The sequence below is a fragment of the Papilio machaon genome, chromosome 6 (assembly GCF_912999745.1).
Source record: "Papilio machaon chromosome 6, ilPapMach1.1, whole genome shotgun sequence".
Classification (NCBI taxonomy): Eukaryota; Metazoa; Arthropoda; class Insecta; order Lepidoptera; family Papilionidae; genus Papilio; species Papilio machaon.
The window spans coordinates 9216637-9233455 of record NC_059991.1 but is presented as its reverse complement, the minus strand read 5'-3'; the positions used below and the strand labels follow the sequence as shown (position 1 = coordinate 9233455).

General features: G+C 31.5%; 1 protein-coding gene across 2 annotated transcripts; it reads left to right on the top strand.

Annotated features, from left to right (window-relative positions):
- Positions 1-4723: 4723 nt before the first annotated feature.
- On the top strand, positions 4724-14471 carry LOC106709813 (elongation of very long chain fatty acids protein). 2 transcript variants are annotated; one of them, XM_045678280.1, is made up of 6 exons: positions 4724-4871; positions 9749-9832; positions 11791-11981; positions 13002-13076; positions 13322-13621; positions 13887-14471. In XM_045678280.1, exons 2-6 carry the CDS (start codon positions 9772-9774, stop codon positions 14109-14111), a joined length of 852 nt encoding a protein of 283 aa, XP_045534236.1. In that variant the 5' UTR covers positions 4724-4871; positions 9749-9771; the 3' UTR covers positions 14112-14471. The 2 variants fall into 2 exon arrangements, with proteins under 2 accessions (XP_045534236.1, XP_045534235.1); XM_045678279.1 differs by having other exon boundaries at positions 9675-9832.
- Positions 14472-16819: the final 2348 nt, after the last annotated feature.

The window sequence follows — 16819 nt, the reverse complement described above, 5'->3', positions numbered from 1 at the left end:
ACAGTACTATTGTTAAATCATAGAATTGATCATTTCATGAATTGTACGAACATTTGTTCGAACATCGACCATAAATAAGTAATTTGGTCATCTTAATAATATTATGAATATAATAGTTTAGATATACGGATCGGTTTAGATATCGTCAGAACGGCTCAACTGATTTTGATGAAATTTTGAATGTATGTTGAATTAAGTGTGTGAAAAACACATAAGGTACTAATATTTTTTTTAATTCCACGCGGATGCAGCTTTAATTTAAAAACAATAACAAATTAACGAGTACTTGTGAGACTATATTTTACACGTGTTGAGTTTTTTACTTGCAAGTGAATTTATGTTAAAGTCTTCGCCACCGTGTAATAGATGGCGCTGTAGCGTATACAGAACTAATATTTGTAGTAAACATGTGTTGCAAACACATTTCCAGCATCCATAAGACAGAAATCTTTTTATGGTATTTATAAATATAGTAAAAGTTTAAGGCTCACTTCAACGCTTTATGATATCCATTATTAACGCATACTTGCAGACAAATTAATCCGCCTAAGGTACTCTCAAAGTTAAATTTAGGTACTCGTACTATTTGGACCTTACGACAGTACGAGATACATACGAGTCATTATTTCAACTCAGTAACTTTTAACAGTATATTTTTAGTAAGTTCAATTATCATGTCAATTACAATTAATGCGTAATATTTTTTCCACGTACCTACATTTGAAAATTGTAGTAATATTTCTTTGTATGTTTCTTATAAAAACTGTTTTTAGATATTAATTGTGATCGTTATTACCAGTGCGTGAAACATATTATTATTATCCTGTAGGTACTCGTTATTTATTTTTTATTTATTTTATAATTAATTTCTAACTACTTCTGTAATTTTTTGCCATATATGCTAAATTTAATATATGCCTATTTGAATTTTAAATAAACCATCATTACATATATGTTAATTATCTAAGCTTCTAAGCAAATATTAAGCAAATAATAATAAAACAAAAGATACAATTATAGATATATAGAATTATTAAAAGAATGTTTTAAAAGACCGACCAATTGTTAAATACAGTCGAATTGATAACCTCCTTCTTTTTGAAGACGGCTAATAAATGCAACAGATGTATGGATTGATGGATGTTTGTTTGAAGTTATCTCTTGAACGGCTCAACAGATCTTGATGAAATTTGGCATAGATAAACGACTAAGTCTGACTGGAAGTCTGGAAGGATACATAAAGTTCTACTTACTTTTGTTAGTTTTGTGCGGACGAAGTCGTGGGCGATAGCTAGTAACACATTAAATAAGAAGATAAGTTGTTTCCGAATTTTATTCAATTTGTCTATATTAACATGTAATTTCAATATACCAAGACTAGCCCTAAAAGCATATAAGAGTTAAGGGCAAACTATTGTTTTATTTTTTATTGTCTGTCAAAGAACATTTTTTGAAAAAAAAAAATCCTCAAGGCAAAGTGAACAATATAACGTTTGAAAATTTACAAAAAACCTATGGACTTACACATTTTTTTAATAGACCAAAAACCTTTTTTAACAATAGAAAAACTTGTTTCCTATAATTTACAATGCAGTCGAACTTGGATAAGGTAAAACCTCTATAAGTGAGAGTCATTGTCCGGTACCGAAGAACGAAGTCTATAAGCAAAAAATTTAGATTACAGAGACACCTATATAAGCGAGAAAAATATCGCGGTCCCTTTAACTCTAGGTTCTACTACTACTAGGTTCGACTCTACTATATTTATTACTATTAAATCATATGTGGACCTGCAAAGCTGTCAAATTATTTTAAAGAGTACAGCTTAAAAATTTATTTTTTTGTAAAAGAAAATAAATTTAAGCATTATTATTTCATCATAGTCATTGCAACACACTTGCATGCGCAACTGTACCTTGTATCATGTCAATTTATTAAGCCGTCTGCACATGTACTCGATTTGTTTATTACCTAAAAAACTCATTTAACTGCAGCCCTATGGCACTCAGCGTAAGATTACTAATCCAATTATACATGGCGCGACAAAATCGTTTCAATAGTTTAGGCTAACGGAGGACATACTGTAATTTACATACATAAAAACACATACGCGGGAAAAATATTAACCTCCCGAGCCAGTCAGATATACATATATTTAGGACTAAGAACGTTTTTAATATATTTCGAAAGGCTTAGATTTAACAAAAAATTCGAGGAGAAAGGAGACGTTAAGCACGATAATATTATTTTGTAATTGGACACTCGTGTCACTGATCGATTGTGTAATTAACAAACGGACAGACACAATTGTGATTTTCAATGATAAAGCATTTACACTAGACAAGTGGGAAGCCAGAGTTCACTTTTGTTTGTTGAAAATGACAATTCTATTTAATATTTTGTGTGTTTTTTTATGTTTTAATGAGCTATGTAAACAAATTGTAAACAACATTCACATATGACCTGAATTATAATGTTTTTTAACCAGGACAAATAATTAAGAAGTGACCATGGACTTAATCCAGATTTCTTCATGCAGAGAAATAAAGGGTATTTGCTTCACTCTATACTTATTCTTTGCTTATATGTATTGGGTTGTTCGGAAAGTCATTTCGTTTTTTTTTTGTGGAAATGAAAGAGAGTTTTCGTATAATAAACAAATACTTTATTAAATTATATATTGGCCGGTCGGGTCCAGCACCTTTTGCCATCTCTCTGGTAGTAGCATAATTCCACGCTCATAACATTTTTGGTCTTTGCTGGCAAAAAACCGATCGAGGTAGTTTTTGACCTCCTGATTTGAGGTGAAGGTTTTACCGTCTAAAAATTTTTGGAGTGACCGGAACATATAACAATAATCCGATGGTGCCAGGCCTGGAGAATGTGGTGGGTTTGGCATTGTATCCCATTTAAGCTGTAAAAGCTTTTGGCGAGTGACCAAACTTGTGTGAGTCTCGTGTTGTCTTGGTGAAACAGTAAGATATGTCGAAAATCCTGCTTATCGCTTTCCATGTTTAAAAGGGCACCAACCAAAAACTACTGGGTAGAATTCATTGGAATTTTTCACACACAAGCCGACACGCCGTAAGCTTACGGCGCTGTTCTTCGTGTGCATTTTAATCGACGTTTGTTCAAAATAACATGGTTATTGTGAGATATTTATAGATAATAGATATATGCAACCAATTAATTTTATTTAGCAAATTTAAGGAGCTATAATTACTCCGTATGTCATTTTTATGTAGGTCTTATAGTTTGACCTACGTAAGCCCAGAAAGCAAAATTGTGATTTTCATTAAAACGCGATGTAGCATTTTTCGTTTGCGCGTAATTTTATTATTTCGATATCTCCTAAACTATTAGACAAAATGATATAGTTTCAATTGCAAATATAATCTACATGAAATTCTCATGATAATGAACATATTTATTTACATAAGGGTTAATACTGAACTCGAATAATAGCGTCGGAAATAGGGCATGAATTTAATCGATGTTTCTAAGGAAAAAAATGGTTATTGTGAGAAAACTATAAAAGATAGATATATGCTATTTATTTAGCACATTTAAAGAGCTAAAATTCTTCCATACATCATTTGTATGTAGGTCCTATAGTTTACCCTAATTTTATATTATAGTTATTTTAAAAAATAATTAAAAACATGGGACCTATCTGCAAGCACTACCTTTCGATTGAAATATTTTTTTATCAAAAAAAATACATTCGAATTGATAACCTCCTTCTTTTTGAAGTCGGCTAAAAACTTTTCATTTGGAATATTCTGATATTTGACCTTCACTAGTTGATGTGATACTTTAATTATTTTTTAATAATTACAAGGGTTCCACGATTAACTTTATATATATATATATATATATATATATATATATATATATATATATATATATATATATATATATATATATATATATATATATATATATATATATATATATATAAATCAAAAGATGTACGACAAACGTAGCGATGCTTGTTTGTGTTGGGTGTCTGTGTTCGGTGCACGTATTTGATGATTGTAGCTGTTTGTAGCAAACACTAAGCGTCTGGAGCGGCCATAAGCTATTATGTAGAAAAACCGCAGAGACACCGATCACTGGCACAAACAACGAACACCAAACAAAACGGGCAAACGCCAAAGAAAAACTCGCAAACGCAAATCGTTTGTCGTTGTTTGGCAAACGTGCGTAGCGGGCTTTACATAGTCACATTTATGTGTACTAAGGTTTGTTCTGAGATTGAATAAACATATGTACGTCATACAAATATTTGCACTGTCGGTTTAAACGGAAAATTGATAACTGATTTTTCCGGTTCGTCTCAGTGTTTACTAACCATACTCCATACTATGAATAAACGAATATTACTTTGTTAAATCTGCAACAATGTTTAAAAGTGGTTATGACGGCACCAATAATAATTGTTGTTCGAACGCGCCCCAGATGTAAAATATCATAACTTCATAGAAACATCTCTCTTTTCCTTTATAGAAAAGGATAAAAGGCTTGGGAAATTGTTAATCCTATATTTTATCAATTTAACAAAGCCGACGTGATATCATTACGTTAAACTGGATGTGCATTGCAGTTATTCCGGCCAATTCTCAATGTTCGTAGACACATGATTTGCTAGTGTGTCTCGACCCTATAGGCGGTCGATAAAAGCGAGACGGATTTTGTCACATGTACACATTGTTACGAACGCACAACGTAGTAAGACTTGAGCAGGTTGAATATGGTTTACGCCACAATTCTAGTTATTTCGAGTGATTAATAAATATTTCATTAATAAAAAATATATCTTGGTGTTCAGTGAGAACGAGAACTCCTAAATCTAATTTAGTTTATTGTCTGTAAGTATAAGCATTTTGTTATTTTCTTAAGTTTATTTTCTTTTGCAAATGTCACCGTGAATTAGTAAAAATATTCAATTTAGAATCTCACTAGCATTTTGAATAAATGGACAGAATAATAAGAAGTTAGCTCACAATTTAGGGATTTTTTTCCTAAGGTTCTTAATTATTCACGTTATGCGCACTATTTTATGACATAATATATTTTAAAGATTAATATTTTCTGTCTTTAGTGATTGCACTATGCAATAAGTAAGTCTGGTTCACAATTCACAATTTAACAATTAGCCTTTTATTCGACTGCTGTGACATTTGTTGATAAACAAAACATATTTTTGTCTCTGTCGTTGTCAAAAAGAATATAAGGGATGTAAATATGTTTTGATACATTTATAAGTGTAGTGAAATTCTAGGGTTTAATTCACGTTCATTTTTACGTTGACATATACAAAAATACTTCAGTGTTTTAACTTTAAATAAATCAATTCCAATGGATAAGATCAAAAAAAAACAGCGCTTAGATATTTTAAATTTTTAACTTGTTTTTAATTTTCAATCTCTATAAAATCAAATTGTTTAAACTTTCGTGAGACATCATAATTAATTAATTAAGAAACGGCTTAACTCACGTTTTGATCGTCCGGTGGCGGCACCACTCTATAAAATCAACTTTTGTAAAAGTCTTACCCTTAAGGGTGCTAAATAACAATAGGGGATGAAATTTTGTTTGGGTTTATTTTAGATTTTGGTGAATGTTTTGTTTAATATGTTTTGTTGTTACCCTTACTAATATTTCATCCAGAACCTGAGGAAGGAAAAAGACTACTTTTCAACGCGAAAAAAGGTATGTAAGGGGTTGAAAGTGGTGGTGGAAATTTGTATGGAAGTATCGTCATTTTTCAGTTAGAACCTTGAAACTTATTCTTTACGCTGCTAATTTGATATAAATAAATGACATTTAAAGATTGTAAAATTTTGTTCAAGTTTTTGTAAAAGTTGCAATGTAACGAAAGGGAATAGAGGATGAAAGTTTGTATGAGAGTACATGATGGTTATGAGAATATTTCGTAAGTTTAATATGTTTTGTTGGAATTTTTACAAGTTTAACTAAAATTCCACAACAACAACAACTAAATACACGCCCGTAACCCAGAGTTGTGGGCAGAGACCAAGCACCTACATTTGGCGCGGTCCTGGCACACCTCTCTCTGTGTCTATACATATCCATCTACATGTCTATCCATACATCAACGCATAGCACGTCGGTTAAGTAAAATAATAAGCCTTAAAAAATGCTACCCGAAAACAGTATTTCACGCGGAGGAAGTCGTGGGCACAGCTAGTATTAGCAATACTCCTACATAACACTAGTTACAGCGAGGCACCTAAAACTAACGAGCTTGTATGCGTTGATGTACTCGTATGAATGTGGAAGATAAGAGGAAGGTGAATCAAATATTTTTTTGTTTAATTTCCGTTAGCAAACAACAGTTTTTTTTGTGATTAGAGGAAAACGGATGCGTTGCTAAGCGTCCAAATGTCGCTAACGGACACATCAGACGCATCATACGGATTTTAATATAATTAGTATAGAAAGTCATGCAAGTGCGTTCACTGATACACATCACACTCTGGCAATGCCGGCATAGATGCTTCGAGTGGCAACTTTTGCGACGCATGCCGATGACGTCATACGGAATGCCGATCATTTGTTAAACCAACCAATACCAAAATAGCCAGTTACTAAGCTAGAGCGTAAGTAATTACTTTAAAATGTTAATGAGCGCAATGGAGATTTATATTTTTTCTAGTTTTAATCGTCGTGATTTTTCTAAGGAACTAAGATTGCCAGTTACCAGTCTTGTCAAGTTGTATGATAATTGTTTGGAACAATTCTGTCGTAGAGTTTTTAAACTTAATAATAATACTCAGTTACGTATAAACAATTTTCTAAAGAGTTCATTGACCTTATTCTTACGTGAAACGCATCATAGTCAGCTCATACTCGTCATAGGAGTGGAGATAAACCTTTATAGTCCAATACGGTCAGGTGCTCAATAACTCCACCACCACGTACCATAGAAATTCCTATTAATTTTGAATTACGGACTGCACGGAACAGCTGTTTATTTTCTCTTACGAGAATCAGATACTGCAGTTAACAATACTATCCCATAATTAAAGGTTTTTTTTCTTAACCAGCATAATTTTTCTTGATAATAGTAATTATATTTATTATCTTACTTTGCTGTGTCCATACAAGACCCAGCACAGTTATAAATTTTAAATATAATTTACTTTTTCGAAACAAAACATGAATTAAGTCAATTATAAAATGTAAAAATATACATAAAGATTTGACGGGTGTTATTAACATACTTTATCGAAATTCTATTGAATTTTACGATGCGGAAATATCGGCGCTAGAGGGTATTGTTACTATGGCATTGAGAGAATCGGATAAGAAATAACTCTACATGCCCCAACAACAATCATTGTGATAAAAAATAAAAACTATTAAAATGTTCTATGCCTTTGTTAAATTACTAATAAGTATTAGTAATTTTCTTCTGACCATTCCAATTAAGACCTAGTATTTTGTTAGGATGGTTTTTGTCACGTGTTCGGATGACCGTACCCTGAATCATGAGGCTATTGGCGGTTCATAATTGACATTAACGACTGCACTAGCTGTCGAACGCGACTTCAACCGCGCGGAATTAAAAAAATACTCCATAAGTAGCATGTGTATTTTCCAGACTGTTCTTCATCTGTTACAAATTTTAATTAGATCCCTTGTGCTTTTCGGGTGATACTTTCTATCAAACATCCATTCACATTTGTATTTATAATATTAGTAAGATTGACAATTGTTAAATTCATTGTAACCATTTAAGTAATGTAAAGCGAGTGACCTGCAGTCAAACTGCGTAAGCAGTTTTGCGGGGCATGTAATATTTGAAAGTATAACTGTGTAAGTGTAAATTTTCCAAAATAAATAAAATAAAATAAATAATTTATGAAACCTTACTAATATTATGAATGCGAATGTTTGGATGGATGTGTGTATGAATGATGTCCAAGTAAACACAGATACAGAGCAGATAGAGGATAGTAATTTTAGTCGTCTTTCCCTTCCCACCCTTTTCTTATTAGGAAAGGATGAGAAGGGGAAGTGGATTTTGCGGAAGAGGGGACGCATAGGAAGGAGGAATATCCACTTTCTGTGCGTCCCCTTCTCCGTTGATTAAAGGTAGGCAACGCATCTGCATTTGCGGATGGATGTCTATGGGCATCTGTCGCCTCGCTATTTCGGCGAATCCAGGTGACCGTTTGCTCGTTTGTCACCTTATGATATAAAAAAAAAAATCAGGCTGCTTTTGTGTACACCTAAAATATTATAAACACATCATAAGCATTGCCAATGTGGTGATTAAAATAGTTGTGGTTTGCGTTAATTGTGTCAGTTACTAATTTGCTCTAATTTAATGTAACAACGATTAGTTAAATAGTTACTTGTAACTGGTGCAATAATAATATATATTGCAAATAAAATTAAACTTGTTTTTAAAATAAAACTTTTGTAGTAAACACAAGTGTAGTGCTTATTACTTGCTTATTGCTAGCACAGACATAATTTGTCTAAACATTCCCACATTTCCTTATATATACTGTGACATAAACAATAACGAACTCTCTGAAAACATTAACGAACTTGAAAACGACACAATTTTTTTTAATGTAATAATACTGAAAAAGTAAAAAAATTCAGCGACAGCAAGTTTGCCGCGATTTCAACTTCTTGTAATGGCGACAAGTCGTGAATTCGAGTCATCATTGTATTTTTTTATATTACAAGGTGGTAAACGAGCAAGCGGCCACCTGAATTCGCCGAAATTGCGAAGCGACGTTAGCCCATAGACATCCGCAATTGCAGATGCGTTGCCTACTTTTATCGACGGAGGAGGAGACGCACAAAAAGATAATATTTCCTATGCGACATTCATGCTCTTCCATCAAATCCACATTCCCTTCCCAACCCTTTCCTTATTAGGACTAAAATTAGGCATTGTTAATTTATTTTAATCACAATTATAAATGTCAATTTACAAAATGACAATTTTATTCCGGCAATAGTTTATTTGAATGTGATGATTGCCGTTGCATTTGAAATGGAACTATTTCGACGAGTAGAAAGTACTATTCGATTCATATTCTCCACCGTAGTGTCAATTGTAACAGTTAATGGGACTTATTGATTTTATAATTAAATTATTTAATATTCACTGACGTCTAAATTATCTAAATATTAGACGTAAAATTAAATAAATATGGATTAATTTTAAATTAATCACCAACCTTTAACATGACTGTCTCTTACAATAATTAATATTGTTTTAAAGAAGTAAACAGAAAATACGTAGAAAAGAGATTAAAACAATAAAGTACATGTTTTAATAATTTAATTATTTAATTATTTGGAGCAGTAATTTGGAAATTCAATGGTCAATTAATAACTAATAAGTAATTAGTATATTTTGTAACTTTATTAGCGGTTTTTATAAAATTATTCAAAGTTCTTAATGACTCCGTGATCGAGACAGATAAACTTTCATAACTTCAGTAATAAATAGAAAAGTCATTTAAAATTCGGTACATTTTACATGACTTTTGCGTCACTTGTGCGTCAGTCAAAGAATTCCAGACAAGAATTTACATCATGTAGGTTTCATTATTCACTAAATTACATGTATATATACATCAGTTCGCTATATATATTGGTCATTTCGTATTCTGCTCTAGTCGGTGCTGTAAAGTGGCTCGTGTCGTTGAGAGGCGCGGGCTTGCAACTGAAGGAGCTTCCGAATTGTTTCCAGATCAAGCGTCGCAATCGATAAATATGAACTCCAGTGGGGCGCTTGGACTTCGCATTCCTGAATGGAACCTGAACAAAAGCCAATGTAAGTCATATTTTTTTAGAATGTAATTTTTAATAGAATTTAATAGAGTGTCACGTTTTGATTGAAATAATGTAGTAATGAAAAAAAGTCGCCGTGAAAGCCGACATGGTGTATTCCGGTCAAGTCGGTTACTGATTAGTATGTATGCAACTATGTGTGCATATAGGAAGTCTTGAATAATTATGGCATTATTTTGTGGGTCATAGACGACTGTTTTATATTTAACTAGCTGTCGCCCGCGACTCCGTCCGCGCGCAGTTAAAAAAACTTAATAGGTGTATGAAAAATAGATAGTAGCTGATTCTCAGACCTACTAAATACGCATATAAAATTTGGTAAAAATCGGTAAAGCCATTTCGTAGGAGTACAGTAACTAACATTGTGACATCGAAATTTTATATATTAGATTACTAGCGGCCCGCCCTGCCTTTGCCTGAGCGGCGTAGTCGAGTGAAAACGTCTGGGCGCGGGCTAATTTTTGAGTTACGCTTATAGTTCGTAATCGTGATATCTTCTAAACTATTTGTCTGATTTATACACCTACTTTAAGAGACAGTTTTAGGTAACATTTAATTCTCACATTTATTTGGATAAGAATTATGGATATTGGAGAAGATAATATAAAAAACAAAAAATGCTGTCTTCCTCTTATGTTGCGGATGTCCATGGGCGTCGAATCAATTAATGTTTGGCGATCCGCTGCTCGTTTGCCCCTTTAAACTATATTAAAAATAACCTAAAAAAAAGTGCAGGTTGTAGAGAAAACCGTAAAATAGAGATATGCCATTTAAATAAGGAACCTAAATTTTTTATATTATATTCCAGAGGGTTACCACGGGATTTGGAACCGACTTCAATTTCGTTCCCCCAATTCCGTGGGTTTTCATTTTTTATATTATTATGAGTTCATCTATATATATAAAAGAAAGTTGTGTTAGTTACACCATTTATAACTCAAGAACGGCTGAATCGATTTGACTGAAAATTGGTGGGCAGGTAGCTTAGAACCAGGAAACGGACATAGGATAATTTTTACCCCGTTTTCTATTTTTTATTCCGCGCGGACGGAGTCGCGGGAAAAAGCTAGTATGATATATTAAACAATAAAAGTGTGATAAAAGACAGAAAAAGAAGATACAAAAGCAATGTAAAGTTATTTCCAATCAGTAGAATTGTTCACTTTTACTTTAAAAATTACAAAATTAAATACGCATGACACTTCTGTCCTGTATCTAAATATATTAGTAAAAATATTTTTACACTATTTAAAAAAAGTATTATAAATTAGAACAATAGAATTACACGGTCGTCACATTGATACGCGTTCAGAGCATAAGTAAACAGTACAAGGGCTTGATCTTTGGATCGTTTTGTTCAGAGAACAGACAATTAGTTGAGGTGAACAAATATACGTAATGAGAATAATTAAATCGGGTTCATTGGTTTGAGATCAGGGTCACCTTTAGTTCGCGACGAATGTTTGTTTACTCCAACAATATTGCATGATGAAGTTCAACCTTCGAATCAAAAAGTAAATTTGGGTTATTCAGGGACGTGAAAGAAAACATTAAATTATGCAATTGAGTACCTTGACCAGCAAACAACTTTCAGATGTTCTTAACCCACATCATATTTTTAAGTTAAATTTTATCATGATAAAACAAAAGCGAGGTCCTAGCGATGTTATCATCATCTACGATGTTAGTTTCATTGTAATTTTCGCAACCTGTGATTCCAAATTATTAATAAGTTAAAAAAAGTAAAGGAAATAAAAGTAAGTGAAGCATAGTTTACAAACAGAGAGTCCTAGCTGTAGGACTCTTGTCAGGCAAAGTTGTTGGCGGCAAAAATTGATTGAAATGTTAGATCAAACAAGTTTAACATAAAATATGACTGTTTCCTGAGCGCTTATCCAACTTTCGTTTGTCATTCACTGGGTTGTTGTTATATTATTTTAGATGACGAAGTCGACAGCTTACCACTTATAGCCAGCATAGGCCCAGTGTTGACCATATTGGCTACATATCTTGTGTTCGTGCTGAAGATTGGACCAGCTTTAATGACAAAACGAGAACCTTTCAAACTAAACACCACGCTACTCCTATACAACGGAATACAAGTCGTCATATCTGTATATTTGGTGCAAAGGGTATGTACATTTTTTTTAATATTAGCCATTCCAAATAAGCTCGTAGCTAGGACAGGGATAGCGATCTTCAAAAATCATAGTTTAATTCAATTGGCGCGTGACATCTGCAACAATGTCACATTGAGCAATCTTATTTTACTAATATTATAAATGTGCATTTTTGGATGTATGGATGGATGTTTGTTAGATGTATCTGCAGAACATCTTCACGGATATTGATAAAATTTTGTTTTGATGTAGAACACAGTCTGGAAGAAAATATAGACTTACCTATGAACCCGAGAAAGTATACGGTTCCCGTGGGATATGTTTAATTTACATATTTACTTGATAACTTCGCAAGGATTTCAAACCTTTTCGGTTGCGAACCGATCCGAGGTGAGGATCGGTTGCGGGAGCTCTTATCACTGTCCTTCTTGTGTATTTCGTCAATCTGGAAAGTAAAAGGCCGTCTGGGACGTCCCCGACCGGCATTGCCGCTCTCTTTCGCACTACAAACTTCCTTTGTTAATATCCTTTAGTTTGTTCATTTATATTATGAATTAAATATTGTGAATTGAAACTGATAGAATTATTGACCATTTGACATGATGTCTTCTTTATATACTTATTTTACTAATATGCAAGAGTTTGGATTGATGAAGGTTATATTAGTATCAAGATGGAATTTGATTTGACACAAAATGGCAGATGTCATATTTTTTCACAACCCCAACATGGTTAGCAAATGAAAAGGCTTGAATAGTAAAGTACAGCGCATATGAAAAATCCAAAATAGCGGATGATATAGTTTGATACATTTGTATTCAAATTTTCAATTGTCATCCGCCATTTTATAAAAATTAATGTATTAGTAGATGAGCAACCTAATAGTAGGAATTGAAAAAAGGACTTGAAAGATTTATGTTAATGAATGAAAAACATTTTAATAACGAAAATACGTATAATTTCAAATTATTTTTAAAACAAACCGTAATTGTAAAATTTAATTTAAAAGTAATTTTTAATTTTTTTTTTCAGTACTTGATGAATTTACTTGACATCGGATTAACGCCAAAGAAATGTTACATACAGGATGTTGAATACAGAAACAATGTGAGTAAATATTTAAAAATAAAAAGTTTTAACTTATAATTATGATTTATAGTGTACATTATTATGAGATTTACCGATCTTTTCACGAGATTACGTATACGTCATCAATGTACACCTACTTACTTACTAAATACACGTACTTTTAATTTTCTCTTTACTGCAACTGAAGTAAACGGATGACATAATTAAACATTCCGTATACTCGTAGTCCGACTGAATAGTTTGTATGAGTAAACTTTTTTCAGATCCTGATGGGAATTTGGTTATACTTCGCAGCGAAAGTCACCGAGCTCCTCGATACTGTATTCTTTGTGTTAAGGAAGAAGGATAATCAGGTCACCTTCCTGCATCTGTACCACCACTCCATCATGATGATCGGCACCTGGTGCTACATCAAATACTGGCCGTCGCACACCCTCATCTTCATCGGCTTCTTAAACTCCCTCGTGCACGTCTTCATGTACACGTACTATGGCTTGTCGGCTCTTGGACCAAATGTCGCCAAGTACTTGTTCTGGAAGAAATATATGACGAAGTTCCAATTGGTGAGTTTTCTGGTATCTACAATTTAATTCGAGCAAACAAAATGGCAAGCAGGCACTTGTTTTTTTAATTGCTAAGTGACTTACTCTCTTATAAAAACCAGGGTGTTTAAGTTGGCACGTGGGGCAAAAGAATACTGTAGTTCCCATGTGCCAAATAAAAACAATGGGCATCTAGATTGCCAAACATAATTGGAACCGCTAGGCTTCGTTTTCCATGCCAGATCAAAGATGTGGTTTGTCAAAAAATATTTTTTAATTGTTTCAGGTACAATTTGTATGTATAATAATACAGTACGTGTCCGCGGTGAGGAGCTCTGAATGTCCACCAGCAAAGGGTGTCGCCACATTCGTCGCCTGTAACACCGGCTTCTTCCTCGTTCTTTTCCTAAATTTCTACCGTCACAGCTACAATCGTAAATCAAAGAAAACTAGCAATAGTATTTGCCAAACAGTAATTAAATTAGAAGAAATAAAAGACAAAAACATTTAATTTAATGCCAGAACAAACAATAACATTTTCTTTAAGGGAATTCGAATAAGAAAGGATTGGTATTGTGATAAACCTAGAAAGATGGGTTGCCTGAAAAGATCCGAGTTCTTAATTCAATCGTTTGGATCTTTACGGTTGGTTGGCTCTATGTATATTTATATTTTATCATTTTATTAAATTAATTTATTGAAAAAAAATAACTTAATAACTTTAGGACCATTTCACTATTAATTTTTCGTGTACGGAAAGGAATTTGTTTTTTATCAGAACCGAGGAAATCAACTCTAAAATTGTATTAAGTAAGGAATATAAAAATATGTGATAAATCATGTTCTTATGAATATCAACTTTATGATAAAGCCTGCATTTTGAATATTTTATAAAACTAAGCCTAAGATTTTGTAATTTAGTAAAAAAATACTAATGATTATTTTTTACTTAGTAAATAATTTTTCTATTGACATATTTCTTCTTTATATTTAAATAATCTTTGTTAATTAAAATTGTATCTGCATAAAATGATATGCATTTATCAAACTACAAAGTTTGTTTGAATTTAATTTCGAATATTGTACTTAATTTTTGTTTTTTAGTTAAAATTAACTTTGTTACATTTAGAATATTATGTTAAGTTAAAAAAACTCTTACGTTGAATGGAATAAAGTACATAATGTATAATTCATTTACATATATGCCGCTTATTATATTGTAAAGTACATAAAATACTGAAAAGTTAATGTTTTTATTGTTTATACATAAGTAGTTTTGATTTTTTTTGGTTTTATTTAATATTATTATTACTTTTATAGATTATTTTTAACAGTTCCTAGGGCAATTATGACATCAAAAATGTTCGCAATATATGAAGGAAGAATAATATAATATAATAAATTATATATACATTTAAAATAATGATACACAAAGTTTTTTATTTATTGAAATAACTTAAGAAACCTAAAAAAAATAAAATTATTTATTGAATGAATATTTTAAATATAAAAAATCTACTGAATGTTGCCAATTTCCATAATTACGTTATAATTAGGAATTCAATTTTTTTGTCTTCTAAATTAGCAAACCTCAACTCTATGAAATTGGCGCGTAACAACCTTAGCTAAATTAAATGGGATAATTCGATTTTGAATAATTTATATATATGGTTACTGCTCTCAATAAACCAATGCCATATAACTTTTTGAACTTTTACCATAACTGGTTGGCAAATATTAAGTTATACCGTCAAATCTTGGGATATAAACAAAGTTATTATAATTAGTACATCTTTTTGATTTACTCGTTCTTATTTAATTTGTAGTTTAGAAACACACTTTATTATTTTATTTTAATTCAATGTACCATTATATACAATGTATTATACATAATATTATGTACAATGTATAATATAAATAACGATGCTGATAATTAAATAACTCGATGTTTTATGAGCACTAAAGTTATTATTGCACATCAAGTTTGTTTTAAAGAAGGGTTCTATCAAAGTTGCAAATGAAGGACATGTAATGTTATAGTGAGGTTTCATTTTTAAAATAAGCCTTATACTGACTAAAAATCAAAAGGTACTCGTTATCTACAGTATACTAAAAACGAAAAATTTACAATAACGTAAGTTCTTGTCTCTAATTAAATATCTAAGATACAACAAATACCGTGCTAAACTAACCAGTCCTCTTTCACAAACTTTAATATAGCCCCACGGTGGATTTTTTTCAAAATTTCCGCGACAATACATTATTAACAACATTCAATTGTTTTAACAGAAAAAGGCTTTTACCATTATTTATTTTAAAATGAAATTGAAGAAACGCCATCTATTTACAAATGTTACAAACAACAAAAGCATAACCTCAGGTTATGCAATATGGTTATGGTTGTTAGGTAGTTCGCAGACTTACTCCAACATTCATCACTGGGTCATAAACATTTATGAAATATGCTCTAAACAGAAGAAGCATGGAATAAAGTTATGACTTGTGTAGTCATAATTAAAAATGCATAAATTTATTCACCGTTTATTTTATATGTCTTATGATTAACATAATACAAAATATACAAAATAATTCGAAATTTATCATTTAAAAAATACGAAATGTTATTATATATCGAAAATGTACTCGTACGAATTTCATTTTTTTTATGAAATCTTATTTTTGCGTATAACTTATTTTTGATTCAAAATATAAAAAAAAAAAACAATTATACAAACAATAACATAGCAGTGTTTCTACCCGCAACATAGTATATCCTACAACAAGCTTCGAGCTTAATTGTAAATATTAATAAATAAAAACAAATAAAAATAAATAAAACATTTGATAATCTGCGAATATTAAAAAAAACTGGAGTCTTGTTAACTATTCAATCGAAGATCATACAACTCTTATTGAAATGGAGGATTCAAATGTAGAGCTGCAAAAAATGTTGGAAGGATTTTTTTTAAAAAAAACGTAGCGGTAGTTTTTGTCTCAAATATGTAAAATTTGAAGAAGGATGTTTTGAACACGTCTCCTTAACTGGATTTGAATAGATGCATGAATTCTTGAATTTAGCGATTATGTTTTTACAAAAGAAATAGATGAAAAAAACAGTGTGTAGTTATAAGCCTCGTATAATAATATATTTTACCAATCGCTTAGATTTAAAGAAGTTCTAAATTTTATATTACAAAATAACAAAAGAAAATACATACT